Source organism: Rhinoderma darwinii, chromosome 2, assembly GCF_050947455.1.
Source record: "Rhinoderma darwinii isolate aRhiDar2 chromosome 2, aRhiDar2.hap1, whole genome shotgun sequence".
NCBI classification, from domain to species: domain Eukaryota; kingdom Metazoa; phylum Chordata; class Amphibia; order Anura; family Rhinodermatidae; genus Rhinoderma; species Rhinoderma darwinii.
The window spans coordinates 314,698,889-314,723,816 of NC_134688.1; the positions used below are offsets into that span (position 1 = coordinate 314,698,889).

At 41.1% G+C, this 24,928-nt stretch overlaps 1 protein-coding gene across 1 annotated transcript in view; it reads left to right on the forward strand.

Annotated features, from left to right (window-relative positions):
* ELAPOR1 (endosome-lysosome associated apoptosis and autophagy regulator 1) overlaps window positions 1-24,928 on the forward strand; it is a 271,583-nt gene that overhangs the window by 103,832 nt on the left and 142,823 nt on the right. The window contains exon 12 of the mRNA XM_075853543.1: window positions 3,114-3,368. Coding sequence (XP_075709658.1) covers window positions 3,114-3,368 — 255 coding nt within the window. The remainder of the gene's footprint in view (window positions 1-3,113; window positions 3,369-24,928) is intronic.

The window sequence follows — 24,928 nt, forward strand, 5'->3', positions numbered from 1 at the left end:
AAGCCAAGAAAAAAACTCACAGTAGCAAGTCGCTCTCCGCAGTGAGGTCTACTGTGAGAAAAATATTTTTCTCTATAAAGAATGTGTATATTGTTTATAGAGAAAAATAATTTTCTATGCAAGTAATCCTTGTCTTTATACCACTACGAAATTCGAGTTATACTTTATTGATTCCTCTGATCAGTATTAACAATTTTGAGCTATTGACAAAGCATTGTATATAAATAGCTTTGCCGGAACACACTGAAACAAAGTATTCTTTTTGTCATAATTCCATTGGCCCTTGATGCTCTCAATCAAGTGTTGTCCTATTTAAGGGCTATCAAATCGGCAGGTTTCACTCCTAGAAGAAGCTGGAAATGCAAGCGAAACGTGTGTCCAGTGTTTAGTTTTTAATTGCCTAATGATAGGCTCAAATATATATAGCACAATCACACAATTGCTACAGTGTTGTCAGTCATTAGATAGCTGTTCTTGCTCTCCCGCTACCCCCACCTCTATGTCAAGCGGTCTGAGCGAGGAACAACATCACAGTGGACCTCACTGCCAAGAGCAACTTGCTACTGTGATCGGTTTTGTGGCTTAGCTGCCCTGCTCTCTTCTGCTTCCTCCTTCTACTGGTGGAAGCGCCAGCAGGAGCACAGCACTCACCGCTCGATTCGCTGACCAGAGCGGATCGTACGGCTCAGTTACCGTGCTCTCCTGCGCCTCCTCCACTTCTACTTCTAGCGGTGGAAGCGTCTGGCAGCAACGCAGTATTCATCGCTCATCCGTGCTCTCCTGCGCCTCCTCCACTTCTACTTCTAGCGGTGGAAGCGTCTGGCAGCAACGCAGTATTCATCGCTCATATACACGATAGCAGCTCTGAGCCATTTATGTATACCAAGCGAGCTTGCAATTAACACGTTTAGTTGAATCCAGTATGGCCCCAACACCGACTTCGTCCTCTGATCTGGAGACACTTGCTCTCAGCCACCAGCATACATCACCCATGCTTCATATATCAATGTCATGGAGTAGATATATCTTCGTACATCCTAGATAACCTCATGTGTCTTCAGGCAGGATATCTAGTACAATATGAAATATCAAAATTGCCACTAAAGGCACTCTTTTTGCCATCATGGATATAGAATTTTACAACTTGCAAGAACAGTGCTAAGCAGGCTATAATGACAGCAAGAAATTGACTGTCAGCACAATTGGATACTAATTGTTCAGAAGGGGTAATTGTTGTCCCAAATAAGTGCAGAATTAGGGGTCTACTGCACTGAGATTTATTATCCCTACATTAGACATTTTAGCCTTTTTCCTATATCTGATTATTCAATAAATTTTATTATTTTAATAATAGATCCACACACTGCTCCTTCTTTTCTTTTCCCATTTTTTTATTGCATATCTATTGGTGGTGTACACCCTGTGTGGTTCCCGCTAGCTAAACTGAATGTTAGAATTGAGAGGGCAATTGCAAATTCTCCTTACATAAAAATCTTACAATAATTAAACTGACACAGGTTCTGTCCACACCTGCGTTTGAGGCTCCATTTCAGATTCCATCACGGAATGCAGTAATTGGTGCAGTAAACAGCGCATTATGCAGCATAATTTTTCCGGCAAAATGAAGGACACCATTCTAGGTCAATGGGGTCCATCTTGTGTCATTGGTGTCCATCGTGTGACAAATCAGTCACAGCTTAAATTCAGGTTTTCTGCCCCTGACGAAACAGACAGAATTCACAATGCAGATGTGAACAAAGCCTTATAATTTGTTTCATGGGACTATTTGCTATTTACTAATTCCATCTCCTTCTATTTGGGGCCCTTTTACAACGGCCAGTTATCGGACAAACGAGCATCCAGAGAACGCTTGTTCCCGATAATTGCGCTGCGTAAGGGCAACGATCAGTCGATGAACGAGCAAACGCTTGTTCATTGGTTGACTGTATAGTTTTAAATGACGAAAATATTATCGTTGTCGGCAGCACATCTCCCTGTGTAAACAGGGAGCTGCGCTGCTGACATGATAGAAATGTATGGGAACGAGTGATCGTAATAACGAGCGCTCGTCCCCATCCTAGGTCCTTGTGAAAGGAGCAAATGAGCGTATAAATGAGCTGTCTCGTTGTTTGGCGCTCGTTTATACCAGCCACATCGGGCTGTGTAAGACCACCCTAGGACTCTGGGCTATGCCTGGTATATTTAGATTTTTAGTCAAATGCCATTTTAATTAGAACTCTGCCACCTTTTCATTCTCATCCAACACCTTCTATTTCTTGTACTAAACATAAGTCTTTGCCAGCTTTTTTTCACATTGCCCACACCATTTCAGGGGTGTGCAATGCTAAGCTTTAGCCTACCTGTAGCAAGTCTAATTTTATTAAACTATGGTATATATCGTTTGTCTAACATACACTTTCATTGGTTGATGCAATACACATATGATAATGTAAAGCATTCTATCATAGTGATCCTTTATCTCAAAAATTTAACAAACTCGTACCAGAGGGATATATAAAAATGTATGAATGCGTTTAAAAAGAAGGTTCCGCTTATAGCATTTTGTTATATCATTACATTTACTTTGGCAATACAGGAGAAGGTATATCGGAGCTCACAGGACCTTATGTATCAATTTTTATATGAAAGACAAATAAAGCAAGTACATATTTATGAATGTCATTTTTTTTTTCTTTTAAAGACTTTTTCCGAGCTTATGACAAAAAAACAGAAAAGTAACTTATGTGTCTGAATGGTCACTAGATAATGCCACCAGAGCTCAAAAATAGTTATTTTTTATTATGTTGCCCAACTCTTTGCAGCAGTTTTTTTTTATTTTGCTAAAGCTTTCTGTGGGAGGGATTACCCTGTAAAGGACTGAAGTTCCTATGATGCCTCTCTCCTCTTACAGACATTGCCAATACATACTGCTGCCTGCATGTTCCTCCATTACAAGGTGTAAGGTAGTACTGTAATTATCCACTGTCTCCTTCTGCGACACAGCTCTGTACTATCTGCTGCACATCATGTGAAAGGATCCCTCCAGAGACAGGGAGGGGGGGGAGCACAATGTATTTGGATAACAACTTTTTTCCCTTTTTTATTCCATTTAGGGCCGCAAATACACCACAGACATGGCAAAGATATATTCAATTAATATTACCAATACAAAGGATGGGGTTGCATCTTGGTGTCAGCCATGTGCCCTAGGCACTGACTCTCAGTGTATCTCCTGTCCTCCTGGTCATTACATAGACAGGAAGACCAGCAGCTGCAAGTCTTGCCCAAAGAATACTTACCTGCCATCTCATTTAACATTTGGAGAAGAAACCTGTATAGAATGTGGCCCAGGAACTAAGAACAATGATGTAAGTAAAATTTCAACACTAAATGCTAACAAAATAAAAAAGGTAAAAATTATCTGGAGCCAGCAATTTTCTTTTTTCCAAAAATGATAGAACTAGAGAAAAATAATCAGGTATACTCCGTCTTTAAAGGGCTATAAAGCATTAGAGAAACATAGCTCCCCCTTCCCCCTCACCAGTGATTAACGGCTGCCGTGTATCTGCATGTGTACTCAGCAGACACCAGTCACTGGTGAGTGGGTCGGAGAGAGGCGAGAAGTACAAATCACCTCATGAAGGCACTTTTTTTTTGGTTGGCTAGAAGTACAGACAGGGCAGCTTACTCAGATGACTGAGCCACTTTAAAACCGCATCAGCACCCTCGCAATGCGAACACATGGTGCCGATGGTTGCTATGGCAACCGGAGGCTTAACAATGGCCTTCCGGTCTGCCATATATGGGAAGGAATCATGCCCTGTCTGAGGCAGGATCTAATATGCTGCATGTCAGTGTGAAACTGACAGGTATAATACACTGCAATACATAAGTTTTGTAGTGTATTATACCAGCGATCAGACAGTTGGACCTTCAAATCCCTAATGTTACTAAAAATAAAAGTTTAAAAAAGTAAAGAAAATTGTACAAAAATATAAAAAAGTAAAAGTTTCAAGTAATATGTCATTTATAGTGCACGGTTAACACCGTATAAAAAAAAAAAAGAATGAAACACAATAGCGGAATTGCTGTTTTTTAGTCACCACGCTTCTCAAAAATAGAATAAAAAGTGATCAAAAACTTGCATGTACCCAAAAATGACTCAGTCGCAAAAAAAAGAAAGAAAAAAAGTTATGGCTCTCAGAATATGGTTGCACAAAATGTGCAGCGTGCGTTCCAAAAGGGGGATCAGTGCGACACGTGCGACACATCTGTGAAATATTATTTACCCCATTACTATACCACCTTATTATGCCCGGATGTACTCCGCACAGCTTACATATGCCCCCACATTATAAAGTGAAATACTACCAAGAAAAATCCACGCTCCAAAAGCCAAATCGCGCTCCCACCTTTCTGAGCCCTACAGCGTGCCCAAACAGCGGTTTACTTCTACATATATGGAGACAACCGCTTAACAGTTTATGAGGTATTTGTCTTCAGTGGCAATAGCTGGGCTTAACATATTGTGCACTAAAATGGCATATCAGTGGAAAATCCACTGCACATTATTTGCTAATAAGAGTAGAAGTACTCCCTGCACCCCTTAATAAATGCCTTTAGGGATATCGTTTCCAAAATGGGGGTTTGTTTTATTATTTGACGTCCGAGTCCTGCAATTGTGGACCAATGCTGTGAAAAATCACCAATTAGACCTAAAATGTGCATAGTGCTCTTTCACTCCTGAGCCCTGTCATATGTCCAGGCAATTGATAAATGCCTTGAGGGGTGTAGTTTCCAAAATGGGGTCACTTCTCTGGGTTTTCCACTATACTCTGGTACCTCAGGGGCTTTGCAAATGCAATATGGTGTCCCAACACCAATCCAGCAATATTTGCGCTCCAAAAGCCAAATGGCATTCCATTTTCGTTTTGCAAAAAATAAAAATTTTAATTTCATTTCATTTTCAATATGTTCACTACCCCCATAAATGAATGTCCTGAGGGGTGTAGTTTCCAAAATGGAGTCACTTCTTAGGGGTTTCTACTGTACTGGTACATCAGGGGCTCTGCAAATGCCAAATGGCACCCAAGAAGCAATCCAGCAAAATCTGTTTGCCAAACAGCGCTCCTGCCATTCTGAGCCCTGCCGTGTGTCCAAACAGGTTATGGCCACATATGGGGTATTGCCGTACTCGGGAGAAATTGCTTTAGAAATGTTGTGGTGGGTTTCCTCTTTTAACTCTTGTGAAAATTAAACAATTCTACATTTTAGTGGAAAAATTTACAATACATTTTGCAGAAAAACTGTGTTTTTTTAAATGCTCACTGTACTCCCAGTTAGATTCCTTGAGGGTGTAGTTTCCCTAATGGAGTCCCTTTTGGGGGGGTCTCCACTGTTTTGGTCCCTCAGGACTTTGCAAATGCGACACAGCACCCAAAAACCATTCTAGCAAAATTTGAGCTTTAAAAGCCAAATGACGTTACTTCTTTCTGAACCCTGCGGCGTGTACAAACAGCACTTTATGACCACGTATGGGGTATTATCGTTCTCAGGAGAAATTGCTTTACAAATGTTGTAGTGCTTTTTCTCTTTTATTCTTTGAAAAAAATGAAAGAATCTGAGAGAAATCTACTTTTTGCGTGAAAAATGTAGACTTTCATTTTTAGGGCCTAATTAAAACAAAAATCAGAAAAAAAAACCTGTGGGGTTGAAATGCTCACTGCAGCCTTAACAGAATTCCTTGGGGAGTGTAGTTTATAAAATGGTGTTTTTTTAGTGGTGTTTCCTTTTGTTTTGGCACCACAAACCTGATAAAGAGGCGGTCCCAAAATCCACTAGGTGCTTCTTAGGCCTTTGCTTCAGCCCATTAGCACACTAGGGCCACATGCAGGATGTTTTTAAAAACTGAAGAATCTCTTGCAAAATCTGCTGTATTACAGATAAAAATGGCAAATTTCAGCTCTACTTTGCTTTATTTCCTGTGAAATGCCTAAAGGGTTAGAAAACGTTCTAAATGCTATTTTGAATACTTTGAGGGGTGCAGTTTTAAAATAGGGTGTTTTATGGCGGTTTCTAATATATAGGCCCCTCAAAGCCACTTCAGAATCGAACTGGTCCCTAAAAAAATGGCTTTTGAAATTTTCTTAATGTGAGATATCGCTGCTAAAGTTCTAAGCCTTGTAGAGTCCTAGAAAAATATAAGAATGTTCCAAAAAACTATGCCAGCATAAAGTAAACATAATGCCAATTTGAACTAGTAACTATTTTGTTTTCTATTACTATCTGACTTATAATCAGATACATCAAAATTTTAAAAATTGCTAATTTTTCATAACTTTCTCTAAATTAATGTATCAACCAAATTTTACCACTAACATAAAGTACAATGTGTCACGAAAAAATAATCTCAGAATAGCTTGGATAAATAAAAACATTCCAAAAAGTTATTACCACATGGACACCTATCAGAATTTAAGAAACTGGCCTGGTCCTTCAGGCCAAAACAGGCTGCGCCGCAAGGGGTTAATGCACAGGAGATTATTACATCACAGATTTTAAGCCCTCCATGTATCTTCCTACACCAGAGCAAGGCCTTTTCTGCCCTGCTTTTTGTTCTATCCAGCATGTCTTTTGGTGTCCGACTTGTGCCACAACTGTCCGTCAGTGCTCCATGACTCGTCTCGTGGCCACGTGTGTCTTCCAGTGCTCCATGACCTAGCTTATTTCATGACCAAGTTTGCCACTGGAGCTGGTGCTTTATGACCATTTCATCCACAGCCATGTCAGTTAAACCTCCGTGAGGGTTTTTTTGGGTACGAACCAGGTGTTAGGACTTTAATGACCAAACATTTTCTTAGGTTTTTTTTTTCATCGTTGCATTTCAAAAGTCATAACATTTTTATTATTCTGTGAGGGCTTGTTATTTGGTAAACAAGCTGAATTTTTTTTTAATGGCACCATTTGGTACATACAATTTATTGATTTATAATAAACTTTTTTTGGGGTTAATGGAAAAAAGAGAAATTCCGCAATTCTTTTTGTTTGTTAAATTTTGTGTCATATTACTAACATAATAACTTTATTCGGCGAATCATTACAATTATGGCTATTTCAAATTTATATAGTTTTTTATGTTTTTCTACTTTTTCAAAATAAAAACACTTTTGCTTTGCCATATTATAAGAGCCATAACTTTTGTATTTTACCACTGAAACAGGACAACTTGTGGTCTTTATGGTTTACCGTTTTGGGATATGTACAATTTTTTTAATTGCTTTTTATTGCTTTTTTGGAAAGCAGGATGAAGAAAAAACAACAATTCTGGCATTATTTTATAACATTTTTGACAAAGCCATTTACCATGCGGTTTAAATCACAATACTTTTATAGATTAGGTCGTTACAGAGCAGCCATACCAATTATGTGTACCTTTTTTTTAATTTTAGTTTTTTCATAATAACGCATTTTAATTTGTCTTTCTGTGGCACTCCACGATAAGCTGAAATACTTCTGTATTGCAGTGTATTATGCCTGTCTTTTTGTTTTTTACTCTTTTTTTAAAAATGTTTTTATTTCTTTCCAATACAAAATTCCTTGAATCATTTTGATCTATAAAATTGCTTCACACTGAACAAATCACCATACAAAGAGTAAATCACATTTCCCCCTTACCCACCCCCAATGTGTATTATGCCTGTTAGGGTATGTTCACACGAGGGCGTCCGTAACGGATGAAATTACAGGGATGTTTCAGCCTGAAAACATCCCCGTAATTTCAGCCGTAACGGCATGTGCAGGCGCTTGAACGCCGCGTCCATTACGGACGTAATTGGCGCTGCTATTCATTGGAGTCAATGAATAACGGCTCCAATTACGGCCAAAGAAGTGACAGGTCACTTCTTAGACGCGGGCGTCTATTTACGCGCCGTCATTTGACAGCGGCGTGTAAATTGCGGCTCGTGTGAACAGACAAACGTCTGCCCATTGCTTTCAATGGGCAAATGTTTGTCAGCGCTATTGAGGCGCTACATTCCTTACTGTTAGATTTTTCAAATCTGACATGTCACTTTATGTGGTAATAACTTTGGAATGCTTTTACATATTCATGCAATTCTGAGATTGTTTCATCGAGACACATCGTACTTTGTTAGTCGTAAAATTTGGCCGATACATTCAGTGTAAACGCAAAAACACAAAATATATAGAAAATTTTACGTTTTGTACTTTTTTTTAAATTGTATTTTCTCTGCTTGTAAAAAAGATAGTAATACCACACAATGTAGTTACTGATTGATATTTCCCATATGTCTACTTTATGATGACATTATATTCTGAAAATCCTTTTATTTGTTTGTTTAAGACGTTAGGCTTATACGTTTTTAGAATAATTTTCACTGAAAATGACCAAAATAGGTTTGTATATGTTCAAAATATATATTGTATACTGTCTGTATGAACGATTAAAAGTATCTTGATTTGTGATATATTAAAAGCTGATAAGGATTGCTATTTTGCCAAAGGCAGAAAAAAGCCCTATTTTCCAGCTGCCTAAACCTTGAATTTATAGTACATACTAAAATATAACCTTTATTAATTATTTAAATAGAACATAAACCAACACACTAATAAAAGTAGTTAATGTGAGATGGCATGACAGGATGAGTAGGCTAATTGCCAAGGTATACTGAGTTAGTGCATGGAGACATGTGAGTGTCGACAGCCAGTGGCTGCAGTACACTGTGCTAACACTAACTAAATGTAAAGTAGCAATATTATAAGGCCTGCTCTGACCTACTTTCTCCTCACTTCCTACATGCCTTCAACTCACTCACTGCAGGGATCTCCCTCCCCGAAGATATACTTCTGGCTTACATTACGGTGATTCCTAAGGAGGGGAAGGATGCTTCCCTTTGCCAAAATTACCGCCCCATATCAACGTCGACCTAAAGTTGTTGGGTGGGTTTTATGCCTCTTATGGAAGCGCATGATAATACCACAAGGGCCATTCATTTAATCTATCAAACTGCTGCCTCAGCTCTGCCCACGTTCTTTCTGTCCACGGATGCGGAAAAGGCCTTTGACAGGGTTAACTGGGAATTTATGCTAGCAACCTTACGGTATGTCGGATTAGGCACCCATATGATGCAATAAATATCGAGTCTCTATGCCTCCCCCTCGGCCCATGTTAAGGCCAATGGACACTTCTCCCCGCTCGTTATCTCGAATGGTACAAGGCAGGGAGGCCCTTTGTCCCCCTTAATATTCATTTTATGCCTGGAGCCCTTCCTATGTCATGTGCGCGCCAACCAGTATATAACGGGCGTTCCTCTAGGAGAGAGGTCCCACGAAGTCGCAGCATATGCGGATGATTTGCTCTTTTTTTTACTTCACCCAGGATTTCCTTGCCTAATCTGATGGCGGAGCTGAATAGATACTCGATACGCTCGAATTTCAAAATTAATTACCAAAAGTTGGAGGCTCTCAATATCTCTCTGTCACAGTCTCTTGTGGAGGATTTGACTGAGTCATTTTCCTTTAAATGGGCTAGGAACTCTCTCAAATATTTGGGTATCCTACTCATCAGTGATCTGTCTCTCCTTTATGCGGAGAACTACCCCACACTTCTTCAACGCATAAAAAGTGATCTCGAATCCTGTACGACAGGTACCTTTACCTGGTTTGGTTGGTGCTCAATCTTTAAAATGAACATACTACCGAGGATTTTGTACCTCTTCCAAGCCCTGCCTATCCACATTACTCATCCCTTCTTCCAAACATTGTTGTCAATACTACACAGATTTATCTGTGTGGGGAAAACAGCTGGTATTGCCTGTTCTATGCTTTTCCGTGCTAAGTGTGAGGGTAGTGTTGGCCTTCCGGATTTTGTCTCATATCATCAGGCCTCACATTTATCACGAAGACCTTCATTGATTCATCCCTGCAGATACTTCCCTGGTTAGGCAAACACATACCCCTATCGGCACGGACACACCCGACTATCGAGCCCACCTTGGCGGTTGTGTCACGGATCTTTCCCTGGAAAGAATTCTCACCGTCCCCCTCTCCATTGTTCCCTATTTTGGGCAATCCTGTGTTCCGTCCTGGAAAGAAACGAGGCCCCTTCCTTCACTGAGGATCCACAAACAAACCGATGAGAACCGTTACAGTTTGTTTACGATGACACATAAATATTCCATCGCTAGTAGATTCCAGGAAGCTGGATTTAATATCTTGTCGCGCTGGTATAGAGTACCTTCCAGATTGCACACATTGATACCTGCGGTCTGCCCGCTGTGTTGGAGATGTGGAGGACATATGAGCTAGATTTTACACACCTTTTAGGAATGCCCGAACTTGACTGACTTTTGGTCAGAAGTGTGGCGTATTTCCTCAAAATTCACGGACTTACACCTACCATGTTCACAAGCCTTCTTCCTGCTCCATCTGTGTGATATTCCATTATCTACGTACAGGCGTTTTGTGGTTCGCCATCTGGTGAATGCAGCTAGAGCATGCATTCCTGCGCTGTGGAGACAATCTCATCCCCCGTCCATTGCCATGTGGTTCGGCAAAATTCAAGAGATCACGAGAATGGAAGATCTTACTGCATCTATGAGAGGGACCCATACTGAATTCATTAAAACCTGGTACCATTGGATTAGATTTCAGTCTTCATCGGAATTTAGGACCATTGTTGCTTCTCACCTTTAATTCCTCTGGTCTTGTTCTTTGTGCTGGTCTCCTGCCCCTCCTCTACTTCCTCACCCTTCTATCTTCTTTTCTGCCTCTCTCTCCTTTCTTCTTGTCCTGTCTTTCTTCTAGGTTCCCGTAAATGTCTGCTGGTTCCGGTGTACACCGGGCTGCTTTTCTTGTGCATTGTCTTAGTTGCTCGATGCTGTTTTTTACTTCTTGCCTTGATGCATTATGTTGGCCCGCGTGCCGATGTGTGTGTGTGTGTGTGTGTGTGTGTGTGTGTGTGTGTGTGTGTGAGTGCTTCCTCATGTATGCACACTATTATCTTCTGTTTAATGGTCAAAAGGAAAATAAAAGAATTTATAAATGTAAAGTAAATTTGATCTGACTGCCAGATGAACATTGAAGTTAAAAGACAAAACACAGCCCCCCCCCCCCGACATGTTTCGCTACATATGTAGCGTCTTCTGGGGTTTCTGGGGCTAGTGGTGACATGCTGGAGATTCCCTACTTTTATAACCTCTGGGTTATGTGTCAGTAGGTGCGTCTATATGTGAGGCCAATCAAAATCCATCTGAAGGATTCGTATCGTAAGATGGACGTGTGTCCCGTCCAATTACAGGAACACATGTCCATCCAATGAGAGGACTCCAGGAACGCATGCACATACAGATTGAGATCGCGTAATGCGATTTGAGTACGAACAAACTCCTCAGATACATGTCAGGACACTTAGAAATCTCTCACAAATGTGTGGAGTAGGCTACAGTACTTGGTTCATGAGATTCTGCAGACACTGTCTTTTAGGAACAGAATCTAAATGTGATACCTGATCAAATGCGCATGGCAGGGTACTTAGACCCTGAAACAAGTAGAGGATAGAGTAGCAAGCCTGTGGACTTAGAACCTGAAAGTCTATAATGTATCAATGTAGCAATAAGGATGTAAGACCGCTACATATATACCATTATCATTAATAGGCATTTTTAGGGAGATTCAAGAAATAAACAATGAGGTAACAGGGAAAAATGAGAAAATTAAAATAAAACGTGGTGGTTGAAGCCAAGGAAATTTATAAAAAATGTATACAAGGCTATAGTAATAAGAATTATAAAGGTACGATATAAACTAAATAAGTAAATACGAATGAGGTTATGATTACTAGGTGATGGGCAGAAAGGCAATTATAAGATATACGGCTAGGCTATAATCGGATTATTATAATTATAATAAAGTACTAGAAAGTTTTTTTAAAAGAGTTGTTTTATGTTCCCAGCAGAATAATATAAGGATATCCCAGGTAAGTATCTTTTAAAGAAAGGCCACAAAAGTAAAGCCTTCATTGAGCCCATTGGGGCTCAAAGAGCCTAGTCTATAAATTGGAACGGGCTTCTTCCTGTAAAAGTTTTTAATCCAAATTTCCGGCTCTGGATCTCAGTTTAAGTTGGGTAATGCCCCAGAATTGGAGGGTGCTGCTACTACTGCCATCATATGTGGATCTAAAATGTCTAGACAGAGGTGTATCCTCTTTCTTGTTAATAGTACTGAATTGCTTAGAGATCCTTCTTCTCAATTGCTGCACAGTCTTACCCACATATAATTTTGGACAAGGACGTTTAGCAGCATAGACGACTCCACTACTCTGACAATTGATAAATTGCCTAATGACAAAGGATTTTCCATCAAGGGGGTTACAAAAGTTCTTGGTGGTAGGCATGAAGAGATAAAAGGAACATCTACCACACGGATGAGAACCAATCACTGGAGGTAGAAGCCAAGAGTTCCGCAAAACTGATGGTTTAGAATAATGGCTATTATGTACCAAAAATTATCTGAGGTTTCTACCTCTTCGGTATGTAATGTTAAGAGTGGTAGATATAGCATCCCTAAGATTTGGATCAGCCTTAAGAATAGGCCAATGTTTCTGTAAGATGTTAAAAATTTGGGAGGAACAAACATCAAAACTCCCTATACACCTAAGGAGGGGGACTTCTTAGATTTATTACTTGTGCCATAGAGAAAAGCTCTTCTCAAAGTTGCCTTGTCCCTGGCGTAGGCTACGTGTAGAATCTTCTTAGGATAACCACGTGCTATAAATTTATGATATAGTGAGTCACACTCAGACTGAAAAGTGTGTTAGTCTGAGCAATTTCTTCTAGCTCTAATGTATTGTCCAATCGGGATACCTTTCTTCAAAGCAGGTGGATGGAAGCTCTCCCAATGTAAAAAACTGTTGTTAGCTGTGGCCTTACGGAATATATTGGTATGGACACTGCCACCAGGGTCCAAGGAGATTTTTAAATTTATTTCTTTATAGTGTATTTCATCCCAATGGTATTATTATTGAGAATATCCATAAAGTCAGAAAAAAAGCGTCTTGTCACCCTCCAAAAATATAAGAATATCATCGATATATCTTCCCCAAAACAAAATGTGTTATGTGAAAAAAAGAAAATCCTCCGAAAAAAACAAAGTGTCTTCCCACCACCCTAAAAATAAATTGGCATAAGTGGGTGCGCAAAACGTGCCCATAGCTGTGCCCTTTAATTGATGGTAAACTTTACCATCAAAAATGAAGTCATTGTGAGTTAATAGAAGTTTTAAAAGTGACAAAATAAATCTATTATGTGCCTGGAATTGAGTAACCTTAGTGATCAGAAAGTATTTTATGGCATCAAGACCAAGGTCATGGTTGATGTTAGTGTATAAAGACTCAACATCAATACTCGCTATCATGGTGGTGGGTGTGACAGTAACCTCCTGGATCCTGGTGACCGTGTCCTTAGTATCCCGCAAAAAAGAGGGTAGAGCTGTGACAAAAGGTGAGAGTACCACATCCATGTACATGCTGATCCCCTGTGTGAGTTTATCGTTACCAGAAACAATAGTTCTGCCAGGTACAGGGCGGGACGCTTTATGGATTTTAAGTAATGCATAGAAGGTCGACAAAGTCGGGCTAGGATTAAACATCCGTTTGAACTCATCTTGAGAGATAAGCTCTTGTGATTTAGCTTCGATTAATAGGGGGCGTAATTCTTCATTTTTGTAAAGTTCATGTAGAGCTGCTTGCTCCATAACACTCAAATTGCCAAAAACTTTAGATCTATCAGATTTTAGTTTCTGTAACTATGCACTCACCATTTTGACAAAAACGTCAGTCTCCATACTGTGAGAAAGGTGGTGTCATTCGTGACTTTGGTCGTAAAGATGAAAAAGGACTGATCGCTGTATCTACTCTAAATAAGTTTTCATGTCTCCATGCACTAACTCAGTATACCTTGGCAATTAGCCTACTTGTCCTATCCTGCCATCTCACAGTGAGTACTTTTATTAGTGTCTTGGTTTATGTTCTATGTAAATAATTGTAAAGGATCTGCCAGACACAGCTTCTGTGTCGACGCCCGTGGTTAGTCAGTCTGCACCTGCTCCTAAGTCTGATAGAGTGACTCCTTCTTCTACCACTCAGGGTGGGAGGCTGAGGAGTGGGAGAGCCTATCACAGCCTGGCCAGACGGAGCTAGCTCCCGCCCTCTGTCTATTTATACCTTCATTTCCTGCTTCTCCTTTGCCTGTGATTCTGCTTGTTTCCTGGCTCTGCTGCTGCTGCTTGCACTATTTGTCCTCTGCTTCATATTGACCCTGGCTTTACTGACTACTCTCTTGCTCTGCGTTAGGTACCTCGTACACTCCTGGTTTGACTTGGCTCGTTCACTACTCTTGTAGCTCACGGTGTTGCTGTGGGCAACTGCCCCTTTTCCCTTAGCTTCTTTGTACCCTTGTCTGTCTGTCTGTCGGGCCATAGTGAGAGTAAGGACCGTCGCCCAGTTGTACGCCGTCGCCTAGGACGGGCCGTTGCAAGTAGGCAGGGACTGAGTGGTGGGTAGATTAGGGCTCACCTGTCTGTCTCCCTACCCCGTCATTACAATAATTAATAAAGGTTATATTTTCGTCTTTACCATAAATTAATGGTTTAGGTAGCTGGAAAATAGGGCTTTTTTCTGCCTTTGGCAAAATAGCAATCCTTTGAATTTTCTATGTGCCCGCCGGCTACCGGGGTTTTTTTCATAGTGTCTTCTTAGCTCTGGCCGGGGATTCCGCTCCTGGAGAAGCCCCCGGCGTCACTTTCCATATATGGATAGTGACGTCAAGGGTTACTCCTGGAGTGGAATCCCCGGTCAGTGCGATGCCGACGCTCTGACCTGGTATTCCCCTACTTGGTTTCAACATCAATATATGGACAGAAACGTCAGGGGCTCCGTCTAGGAGCGGAATCCCCGGTCAGAGCGATTCCACTACTACAGGGAGCTACAGTGGCTCTATCTACGGTGGGGGGGGGGGTTGGCATCTACGGGGGGGTTGGCTTGTGCTATCTACAGGGGGGTGTTGCTATCTTCAGGGGGGTGTTGCTATCTATAGGGTGGGTGGTATCTACAGGGGGTGGTATCTACAGGGGGTGTGTCGCTATGTGCATCAGCACTTTGGCACTATATGGCGGTGTGGAAATATACAGGGGACACTATGGCGCTATCTACATGGGCACTGTGGCACTATGTGGGCCCTGACACTTTATATGTGGGCACTAAGTCACCGTAAATTGCTGCATACATTTTCTCATCCTTCCTCTATTCTCAACTTTATTTCCGCAAGGAGGATTCGTCCTCCCAGGTATCGCAGTGGGTGGCAGTCGGCTTACACACGGAACGATGCAAGACTTCAGAGGAGCGCCGTTTCCTCATCTTCTTCAAATCTCGTATGTGCACTATCTGTAATGGGCACTGTTGCACTATATGGGCACTTGCAATTTTTATGTAGGCACTGTGGCACTATGTGGGCACTTTGGTGCTATTTGGGCACTGGCCCTATGTGGGTTTTATCTATAGTGCACACTGTGGCACTATCTACAGGGACTATCTATTTGGGTACTGTGGTGTTTTTAGGGGGTTGGGACAAAAAAAAACTGACAAAATCCATCCGTGTTTTTTTTTTTTTAACGCCCATGAAAAACGGATGGGAAGCGGATGATAAACGGCCATTAAAAACAGACACACGGACTGGAAATGGATGAAAATTTGGAGACGCATTGATGCAAAATGGCCATGAAAAACTGACAGTTGATCGGTTTTTAATGGCCATTTTTTTTCATTGTCGTGTGAATGTAGCCTAAGCCTCTGCGCGCAGCCGCAACCTCAAGGCCGCCAACAATGTGCGTTCATTAGCCATTACCTGCTTTAGAAGAATATTTAGAAACGATTATAAGGATGAGGGTATAGCTATAGCAACTGGTATGCTATCGCAGCACAGACTTGTGAAGGGGGGGGCACAAAATTTGCCTGTCAAATAAGACCTTCGATAGGGAAAGGTGGTGTATGCAAAAAACAGGATGACGCTGACCGCATTAACTCCTCAAGGCTAATGCAGTCAGGGAAACCCTCTGTACACAGTTTGGTGTCTAACAGTTCAACCAGGGGTTAGGTGAAGATAAGATGTAGGGGTGGAATTTATAACTTTGTTTCTCCCTATTGATCCAGTGGTAGGCAAAAATAAACCCATAAGGCATGAGAGAATCTGCCCTAAAAGGGAAACATTTCCTTCCTTATGCTAAGTGGTGATTAGACAGAATTAACATTTGAAAAGGACATTATCGTTAGAGTTACTTTTTACTAAGGCTTCATGCACACGACCGTGCATTCATTACGTGCATTACGGGTCATAATTACGGGCCATAATTACGGGCACGGACACTGCGGACAGCCTGCCGTTTTTATGAGCCGTGCACCCATTATAAAGTATGGGAGCACGGTCCATAAAATAAAAAAAATAGAATTTATCCTATTTTTTACGGCAGGTTTCTTAGGCACAGACACCCTCCCGTAATTATACGGGAAGGTGTCCATCGGCCATAGAAACTAATGGGCCCGTAATTACGGGCGATTTTACGGTCATGTGCATGGGGCCTAAGAAATTATCTGAGACTTTCTTGAAGCTAAAAACAGGTGCTGAGGTGACTATTACACAGATGGCAGATAACCTTAGTTTCCCCGGACAGAGAGAGTGCTTCCCTGTCTTTTAACCCCTAAGGCCCCATGCACACGAATGTGTTTTTGCAGCTGCAATTCCCTCTCAAATCTGCGGGTGAATTGCAGTCCCATTCATTTCTATTGGCCCATGCACACGACCGTGGTTTCAAAGGTCCCTGCAGTGCCCAGGAGCCTGGACCACAAAAAGATAGGACATGTCTTAATACGGCCGTGTTTTGCGGTCCAGGCTCATAGAAATGATTGCACACAGCCTTGTGCATGGCCCGCGATTTGTGGGCGGCCCGCGGGTGACACTCTGCTGCCATCCAAGCCAAAAATCACGCCCGTGCACACCACTACGGTCGTGTGCATGAGGCCCTAATGACTAGGCCCTTTTGCGCGTTAATGACCAAGGCTAATTTTATTTTTTTTCACGGTTTCAAAGTCGTAACTTTTTTTAAATTCCTTCAACATAGCCATATAAGGGCTTGTTTTTTGCGGAACGAGTTGTATTTTTCAATTGCACCATTTTGCCGTAACTTTTTTATTTTGCCTATATGTGGGCTTGTTTTTTGCGGGACAAGTTGTAGTTTTCATTGGTAGTATTTTGATGTTCATGGGACTTATTGATTAACTTTTATTTTATTTTATATGGGGGAAATGGGAGAAAAAAAGGAATTTTGCCGTTGTTTTTTTTGGACACCGTTCAACCGGAGGTTTAATTAACCCCTTCCGTCTTTGGGCACTTTTGACCTTCCTGACAGAGCCTCATTTTTCAAATCTGACATGTTTCACTTTATGTGGTAATAACTCCGCAATGCTTTTACCTATCCAAGCGATTCTGAGATTGTTTTCTCGTGACACATTGTACTTTATGTTACTGGCAAAATTTGCCCGATACATTCAGTATTTAATTGTGAAAAACACCAAAATTTTGCAAAAAATTTCAAAAATTAGCATTTTTCTCAATTTAAATGTATCTGCTTGTAAGACAGGCAGTTATAACACACAAAAATGTTGCTAACTAACATCCCCCATATGTCTACTTTAGATTGGCATCGTTTTTTGAACATCATTTTATTTTTCTAGGACGTTACAAGGCTTAGAACTTTAGCAGCAATTTCTCACATTTTCAATAAAATTTCAAAATGCTATTTTTACAGGGGCCAGTTCAGTTGTGAAGTGGCTTTGAGGTCCTTAGATATTAGAAACCCCCAATAAGTCACCCAATTTTAAAAACTGCACCCCTCAAAGTATTCAAAACAGCATTTAGAAAGTTTCTTAACCCTTTAGACATTGCGCAGGAATTAAGGCAAAGTAGAGGTGAAATTTACAAAGTTCATTACTTTTTTTCCAGAATTTCATTTTTAATCCATTTTTTTTTGTACCACAGAAGGTTTTACCCAAGAAATGCAACTCAATATTTATTTCCCAGGTTCTGCAGTTTTAGGAAATATCCGACATGTGGCTCTAGTGTGCTACTGGACTGAAGCACCGGCCTCCGAAGCAAAGGAGCACCTAGTGGATTTTGGGCCTCCTTTTTATTAGAATATATTTTAGGCAGCATGTCAGCTTTGAAGAGGTCTTGTGGCACTAAAACCGTGGAAACCCCCCAAAAGTGACCCTATTTGGGAAACTACACGCCTCGAGGAATTTATTTAGGGGTGTAGCAAGCATTTTGACCTGCCAGTTTTTTTGAAAAAAGTTTTGGAACTAGGCCATGAAAATGAAAATCTACATTTTTGTTCAAATAAAATGTAGGTTTAGCTATTTTTTTTTCATTTCCAAAAGAACTAAAGTAGAAAAAACACCACAACATTTGTAGAGAAATTTCTCCCGACTAAAACAATACCCCACATTTGGTAATAAACGGTTGTTTGGAGACACGGCAGGGCTTAGAAGGGAAAGAGCGCCATTTGGCTCTTGGAGCTCAAATTTAGCAGGAATGGTTTGCGGAGGCCATGTCACATTTGCAAAGCCCCTGAGGTGACAAAACAGTGGAAACCCCCAACAAGTGACCCCATTTTGGAAACTATACCCCTTGAGGAAATTATCTAGGGGTATAGTGAGCATTTTGACCCCACAGGTTTTTTGCAGAAATTTTTGGAAGTAGGCTGTGAAAATGAAAATCTACATTTTTTCCAAATAAAATGTAGGTTTAGCTAATTTTTTTTCATTTCCACAAGGACTAAAGGAGAAAAAGCACCATAAAATTTGTAAAGAAATTTCTCCCGAGTAAAACAATACCCCACATGTGGTAATAAGCGGCTGTTTGGACACACGGCGAGGCTGAGAAGGGAAAGAGCGCCATTTGGCTCTTAGAGCTCAAATTTAGCAGAAATGGTTTGCGGAGGCCATGTCGCATTTGCAAAGCCCCCGAGGGGACAAAACAGTGGAAACCCCCAAAAAGTGACCCCATTTTGGAAACCCCATGAGGATATTATCTAGGGGTACAGTGAGCAGTTTGACCTCACAGGTGTTTTACAGGACTTATTGGAATTAGGCCGTAAAAATGAAAATCTACATTTTTTCAAAGAAAATGTAGGTTTAGGTATTTTCTTTTCATTTCCACAAGGACTGAAGGAGAAAAAGCACCGTAACTTTTGTAAACCAACTTCTCCCGAGTAAAACAATACCCCACATGTGGTCACAAACATCTGTTTGGACACACGGTAGGGCTCAGAATGGAACTAGCACCATTTGGATGCCCTCTGTATTACTAGTACAGTGGAAACGCCCCAAAAGTGACTCCATTTGGAAAACTGCACCCCCCTGAGGAATCATCTAGGGGTATAGTGAAAATTTTGATCCCAAAGGTTTTTTGCTGAATTAATTAGAATGAAGCCATGAAAATGAAAAATAATGTAGTTTTAGATCAACATTTTTCATTTTTACAAGGATTAGAGAAGAAAAAGCACCCCAACATTTGTAAAGAAATTTCTCCCGAGTACGGTAACACCCCATATGTGGTTATAATCAGCTGTTTACATATATGGGAGTATTCAGAAGAAAAGGAGCGGTATTTATCTTTATCGTAGATTTTGCTGGAATGGTTTGCGGACGCCATGTTGCATTTGCAAAACCCCTGATGTACCAAACAAAAGCCACCCCGTTTTAGAAACTACACCCCTAAAGGCATTTATCAAGGGGTATAGTGAGAATTTAGACTCCACAGGTGTTTTTCAGAAATGAATACGCCGTGGATGGTGCAAAGTGAAAATTGCAATTTTTCCACTGATATGCCCATTCACCGCACAATATGTTGTGCACCTAGAAAATCTTACCCTATAAATTGTAAAGCGTGTTCTCCCGGGTATGGTAATGCCTTACTTGCAGCCATAAATTGTTGTTTGGGCACACTGTAGGGCTAAGAAGGGAAAGACCGCCATTTTGAGCATGGATTTTGCTTGGTAGTAGTTCTGTTTTGGGTTTTGCTGGTATTTCAGTTTATAATGTGGGGGGTATATGTAATCTGTGCGGAGTACATCAGGGCATAATAAGAGGGTATAATAATGGGGTAAATAATACAATTATCCATAGATGTGTGTTACGCTGTGAAGCGATCCGTTATGCACAGGCCGGTGTCACACTGATAAACGGTTTTCTTTCTTATCCCCCTTCTGTAACGCTCTGCACCTTTTGGGGACTTTTTCTCCTTCGTAGTTTGGGAAATATTGCTGGGAAAATTTTGCGCTGGTATAATACGGGCACCCTCGCTTCCAGCGAATGTGCCATGTCCAGTCCCTTTCCTAGTTCCTAAATACTAGGGCCCTGAAACTGTAGGAATGTTCCCCTCCGGCCTGCGCATTGAGATGTTTTTTCATCACCGCATTACTAGTGCCGTAACTTTTTTATTTTTGAGTTGATTGAGCGGTGTGCGGGCTTGTTTTTTGCGAGATGGGCTGTAGATTTTATTGGTACCATTTTAGAACACATACGACTTTTTGATCACTTTTTATTTCATATTTTGGTGAAGGAAATGACCAAAAACAAGCAATTCTGGAATAGTTTTTTATTGGGGTTTTTTTCGGCATCCACAGTGCGCCCTAAATTACATGTTAGCTTTATTCTGCTGGTCGATACGATTACGGCGATACAAATTTATATAGTTTTTTTTATGTATTGCAGCTTTTGCACATTAAAATAACTTTTTTTATAAAATCATTTGTTTTCTGTGTCGCCATATTCTAAGACTCATAACTTTTTTATTTTTGCGTGCACAAAGCGATGTCAGGGATTATTTTTTGCGGGACGGATTGTCGTTTTTATTAGTACTATTTTGGAGTAAATGTGACTTTTTGATCACTTTTTATAGCATTTTTTGGAAGGAGATGTGACCTAAAAACAAAGATTCTGGCGTTGTTTTTCATGTTTTTTTTTTACGGCGTTCACCGTGCAGTATAAATGACATAATAGTTTTGTAGTTTGGGCCGTTACGTACGCGGCGATACCAATTATGTATAGTTTTTTTTAATTTTTATGGTTTTTCCCATAATAAAAGACTTACTATGGGAAAAAAGTCAGTTTAGCTTTATTTTTATTTGAAAAGTGTGTGTTTTTATTGTTTTACCACATTTTTATTACGTTTTTTTAACTTTTTTGACTTGTCCCACTAGGGGACTTGAGGCGGGTCCTCATCGGCTCCTGTACAAGGCAGACTCGGACGCCATTTTCTGGCGTCCGATTGCCACAGCAACCCAGTGATTGCATCACTGGGTTGCCGGTCGGGTTAAAACCGAGCGCAGCATCTGAGAGGTTAATCAGCCGAATCGGAGAATAGCTCCGGTCCTGGCAGTTACAGGAGGGTGCCAGCTGTATAATACAGCTGTCACCCCACGGTGATGGTGCCGGCTCTGCTTCTGAGCCCGCACCATCACTGGGCCGAACCTATACGGCGCTTAGCGGGAAGCACCTCCAGACAGCGCCGTATATATATGGCGGATGTCGGCAAGGGGTTAATGTGTTACCTTTACTGTTCGAGTCGTTATGATCGCGGCGATACCATGTATGTGTATGTGTTATTTGTTTTGACACTTTTACTAAATAAAATTATTTTTGCTGTAATCTTTTTATTTTTTTGTCCGACTAGGGGACTTCACTTTGAGATCTTTTGATAGCAGGTATAATGCATTGGTATACTTAGTACAATATATTAAACTGACAGGCAATCTATTAGGGCATGGCCTAATAGGCAGTTGCTGAAGGGAGACCTGGGGGCCTTTATTAGGCCCCTGGCTGTCATGGAAACCCAAAAATAAACAATAAAAAGTGATTCAAGAGTTGCATGTTCAGAACCGATAAAAACACAGGGACATATACAAAAACACCGACAAAGGCCATACTTGCAAATGGACACAGCCAGGCCAGAAATGCTGATGAAAGGGCGAGCAGGTGCTTTAAATAATAATAGCCACTCCCACTAGTCTTGAGGGGAGTGGTGTGTGGTGCATGGGATGTGTAGTAAGAAATAATAAATGAATAGTGTGTGTGCAAGTGTAATACTATAAGTGAAATATAGGGGGCAGTAATAAATGAAGTGCCTCAATAGAAATAAATGGATAATGGGGTGCAAGTGAGTGAAACATGGAGGGATAGTGTGTACGTCATGAGGCACAACGTGTATAGCCAGGTAAAAGCCTATTTGTGACGCCTTGATAATTCATAGAGCGGGCTACCCTGCTTGCTATGCCAAACAACAACACACCATGCTCTCCCAGCATCAAAGACCCGGCTGTGTCCAAGAGAAGCGAATATATATAATAATGAAAAATACCTGGGGTATTGGTAATCATTTTGGCCAAAAGGACGCAAGCTCGCAATCCACGACAAGGATCCCCAGACTTGCGAGTCCCTAAATCCTAAACGGGAACAGAACGTTCCTGATGCACAAACAGAACCGATAAAAACACAGGGACATATACAAAAACACCGACAAAGGCCATACTTGCAAATGGACACAGCCAGGCCAGAAATGCTGATGAAAGGGCGAGCAGGTGCTTTAAATAATAATAGCCACTCCCACTAGTCTTGAGGGGAGTGGTGTGTGGTGCATGGGATGTGTAGTAAGAAATAATAAATGAATAGTGTGTGTGCAAGTGTAATACTATAAGTGAAATATAGGGGGCAGTAATAAATGAAGTGCCTCAATAGAAATAAATGGATAATGGGGTGCAAGTGAGTGAAACATGGAGGGATAGTGTGTACGTCATGAGGCACAACGTGTATAGCCAGGTAAAAGCCTATTTGTGACGCCTTGATAATTCATAGAGCGGGCTACCCTGCTTGCTATGCCAAACAACAACACACCATGCTCTCCCAGCATCAAAGACCCGGCTGTGTCCAAGAGAAGCGAATATATATAATAATGAAAAATACCTGGGGTATTGGTAATCATTTTGGCCAAAAGGACGCAAGCTCGCAATCCACGACAAGGATCCCCAGACTTGCGAGTCCCTAAATCCTAAACGGGAACAGAACGTTCCTGATGCACAAACAGAACCGATAAAAACACAGGGACATATACAAAAACACCGACAAAGGCCATACTTGCAAATGGACACAGCCAGGCCAGAAATGCTGATGAAAGGGCGAGCAGGTGCTTTAAATAATAATAGCCACTCCCACTAGTCTTGAGGGGAGTGGTGTGTGGTGCATGGGATGTGTAGTAAGAAATAATAAATGAATAGTGTGTGTGCAAGTGTAATACTATAAGTGAAATATAGGGGGCAGTAATAAATGAAGTGCCTCAATAGAAATAAATGGATAATGGGGTGCAAGTGAGTGAAACATGGAGGGATAGTGTGTACGTCATGAGGCACAACGTGTATAGCCAGGTAAAAGCCTATTTGTGACGCCTTGATAATTCATAGAGCGGGCTACCCTGCTTGCTATGCCAAACAACAACACACCATGCTCTCCCAGCATCAAAGACCCGGCTGTGTCCAAGAGAAGCGAATATATATAATAATGAAAAATACCTGGGGTATTGGTAATCATTTTGGCCAAAAGGACGCAAGCTCGCAATCCACGACAAGGATCCCCAGACTTGCGAGTCCCTAAATCCTAAACGGGAACAGAACGTTCCTGATGCACAAACAGAACCGATAAAAACACAGGGACATATACAAAAACACCGACAAAGGCCATACTTGCAAATGGACACAGCCAGGCCAGAAATGCTGATGAAAGGGCGAGCAGGTGCTTTAAATAATAATAGCCACTCCCACTAGTCTTGAGGGGAGTGGTGTGTGGTGCATGGGATGTGTAGTAAGAAATAATAAATGAATAGTGTGTGTGCAAGTGTAATACTATAAGTGAAATATAGGGGGCAGTAATAAATGAAGTGCCTCAATAGAAATAAATGGATAATGGGGTGCAAGTGAGTGAAACATGGAGGGATAGTGTGTACGTCATGAGGCACAACGTGTATAGCCAGGTAAAAGCCTATTTGTGACGCCTTGATAATTCATAGAGCGGGCTACCCTGCTTGCTATGCCAAACAACAACACACCATGCTCTCCCAGCATCAAAGACCCGGCTGTGTCCAAGAGAAGCGAATATATATAATAATGAAAAATACCTGGGGTATTGGTAATCATTTTGGCCAAAAGGACGCAAGCTCGCAATCCACGACAAGGATCCCCAGACTTGCGAGTCCCTAAATCCTAAACGGGAACAGAACGTTCCTGATGCACAAACAGAACCGATAAAAACACAGGGACATATACAAAAACACCGACAAAGGCCATACTTGCAAATGGACACAGCCAGGCCAGAAATGCTGATGAAAGGGCGAGCAGGTGCTTTAAATAATAATAGCCACTCCCACTAGTCTTGAGGGGAGTGGTGTGTGGTGCATGGGATGTGTAGTAAGAAATAATAAATGAATAGTGTGTGTGCAAGTGTAATACTATAAGTGAAATATAGGGGGCAGTAATAAATGAAGTGCCTCAATAGAAATAAATGGATAATGGGGTGCAAGTGAGTGAAACATGGAGGGATAGTGTGTATGTTCCAATAAAAACTACAGTTTATTCGCAAAAAACAGTCCGCATACCACTACGTCTATGTAAAAATAAAGAGGCGATTATCATGGCTCTAATATTTGAGAACCATGAAGGGGAGGGCTCACCATATTATACCAGGTGAACACTTTCCCAGCAAAATTCCCCAAACTGCAAAAGAGTATGTACCAAAAGGGGGATGTAATGTCTATGG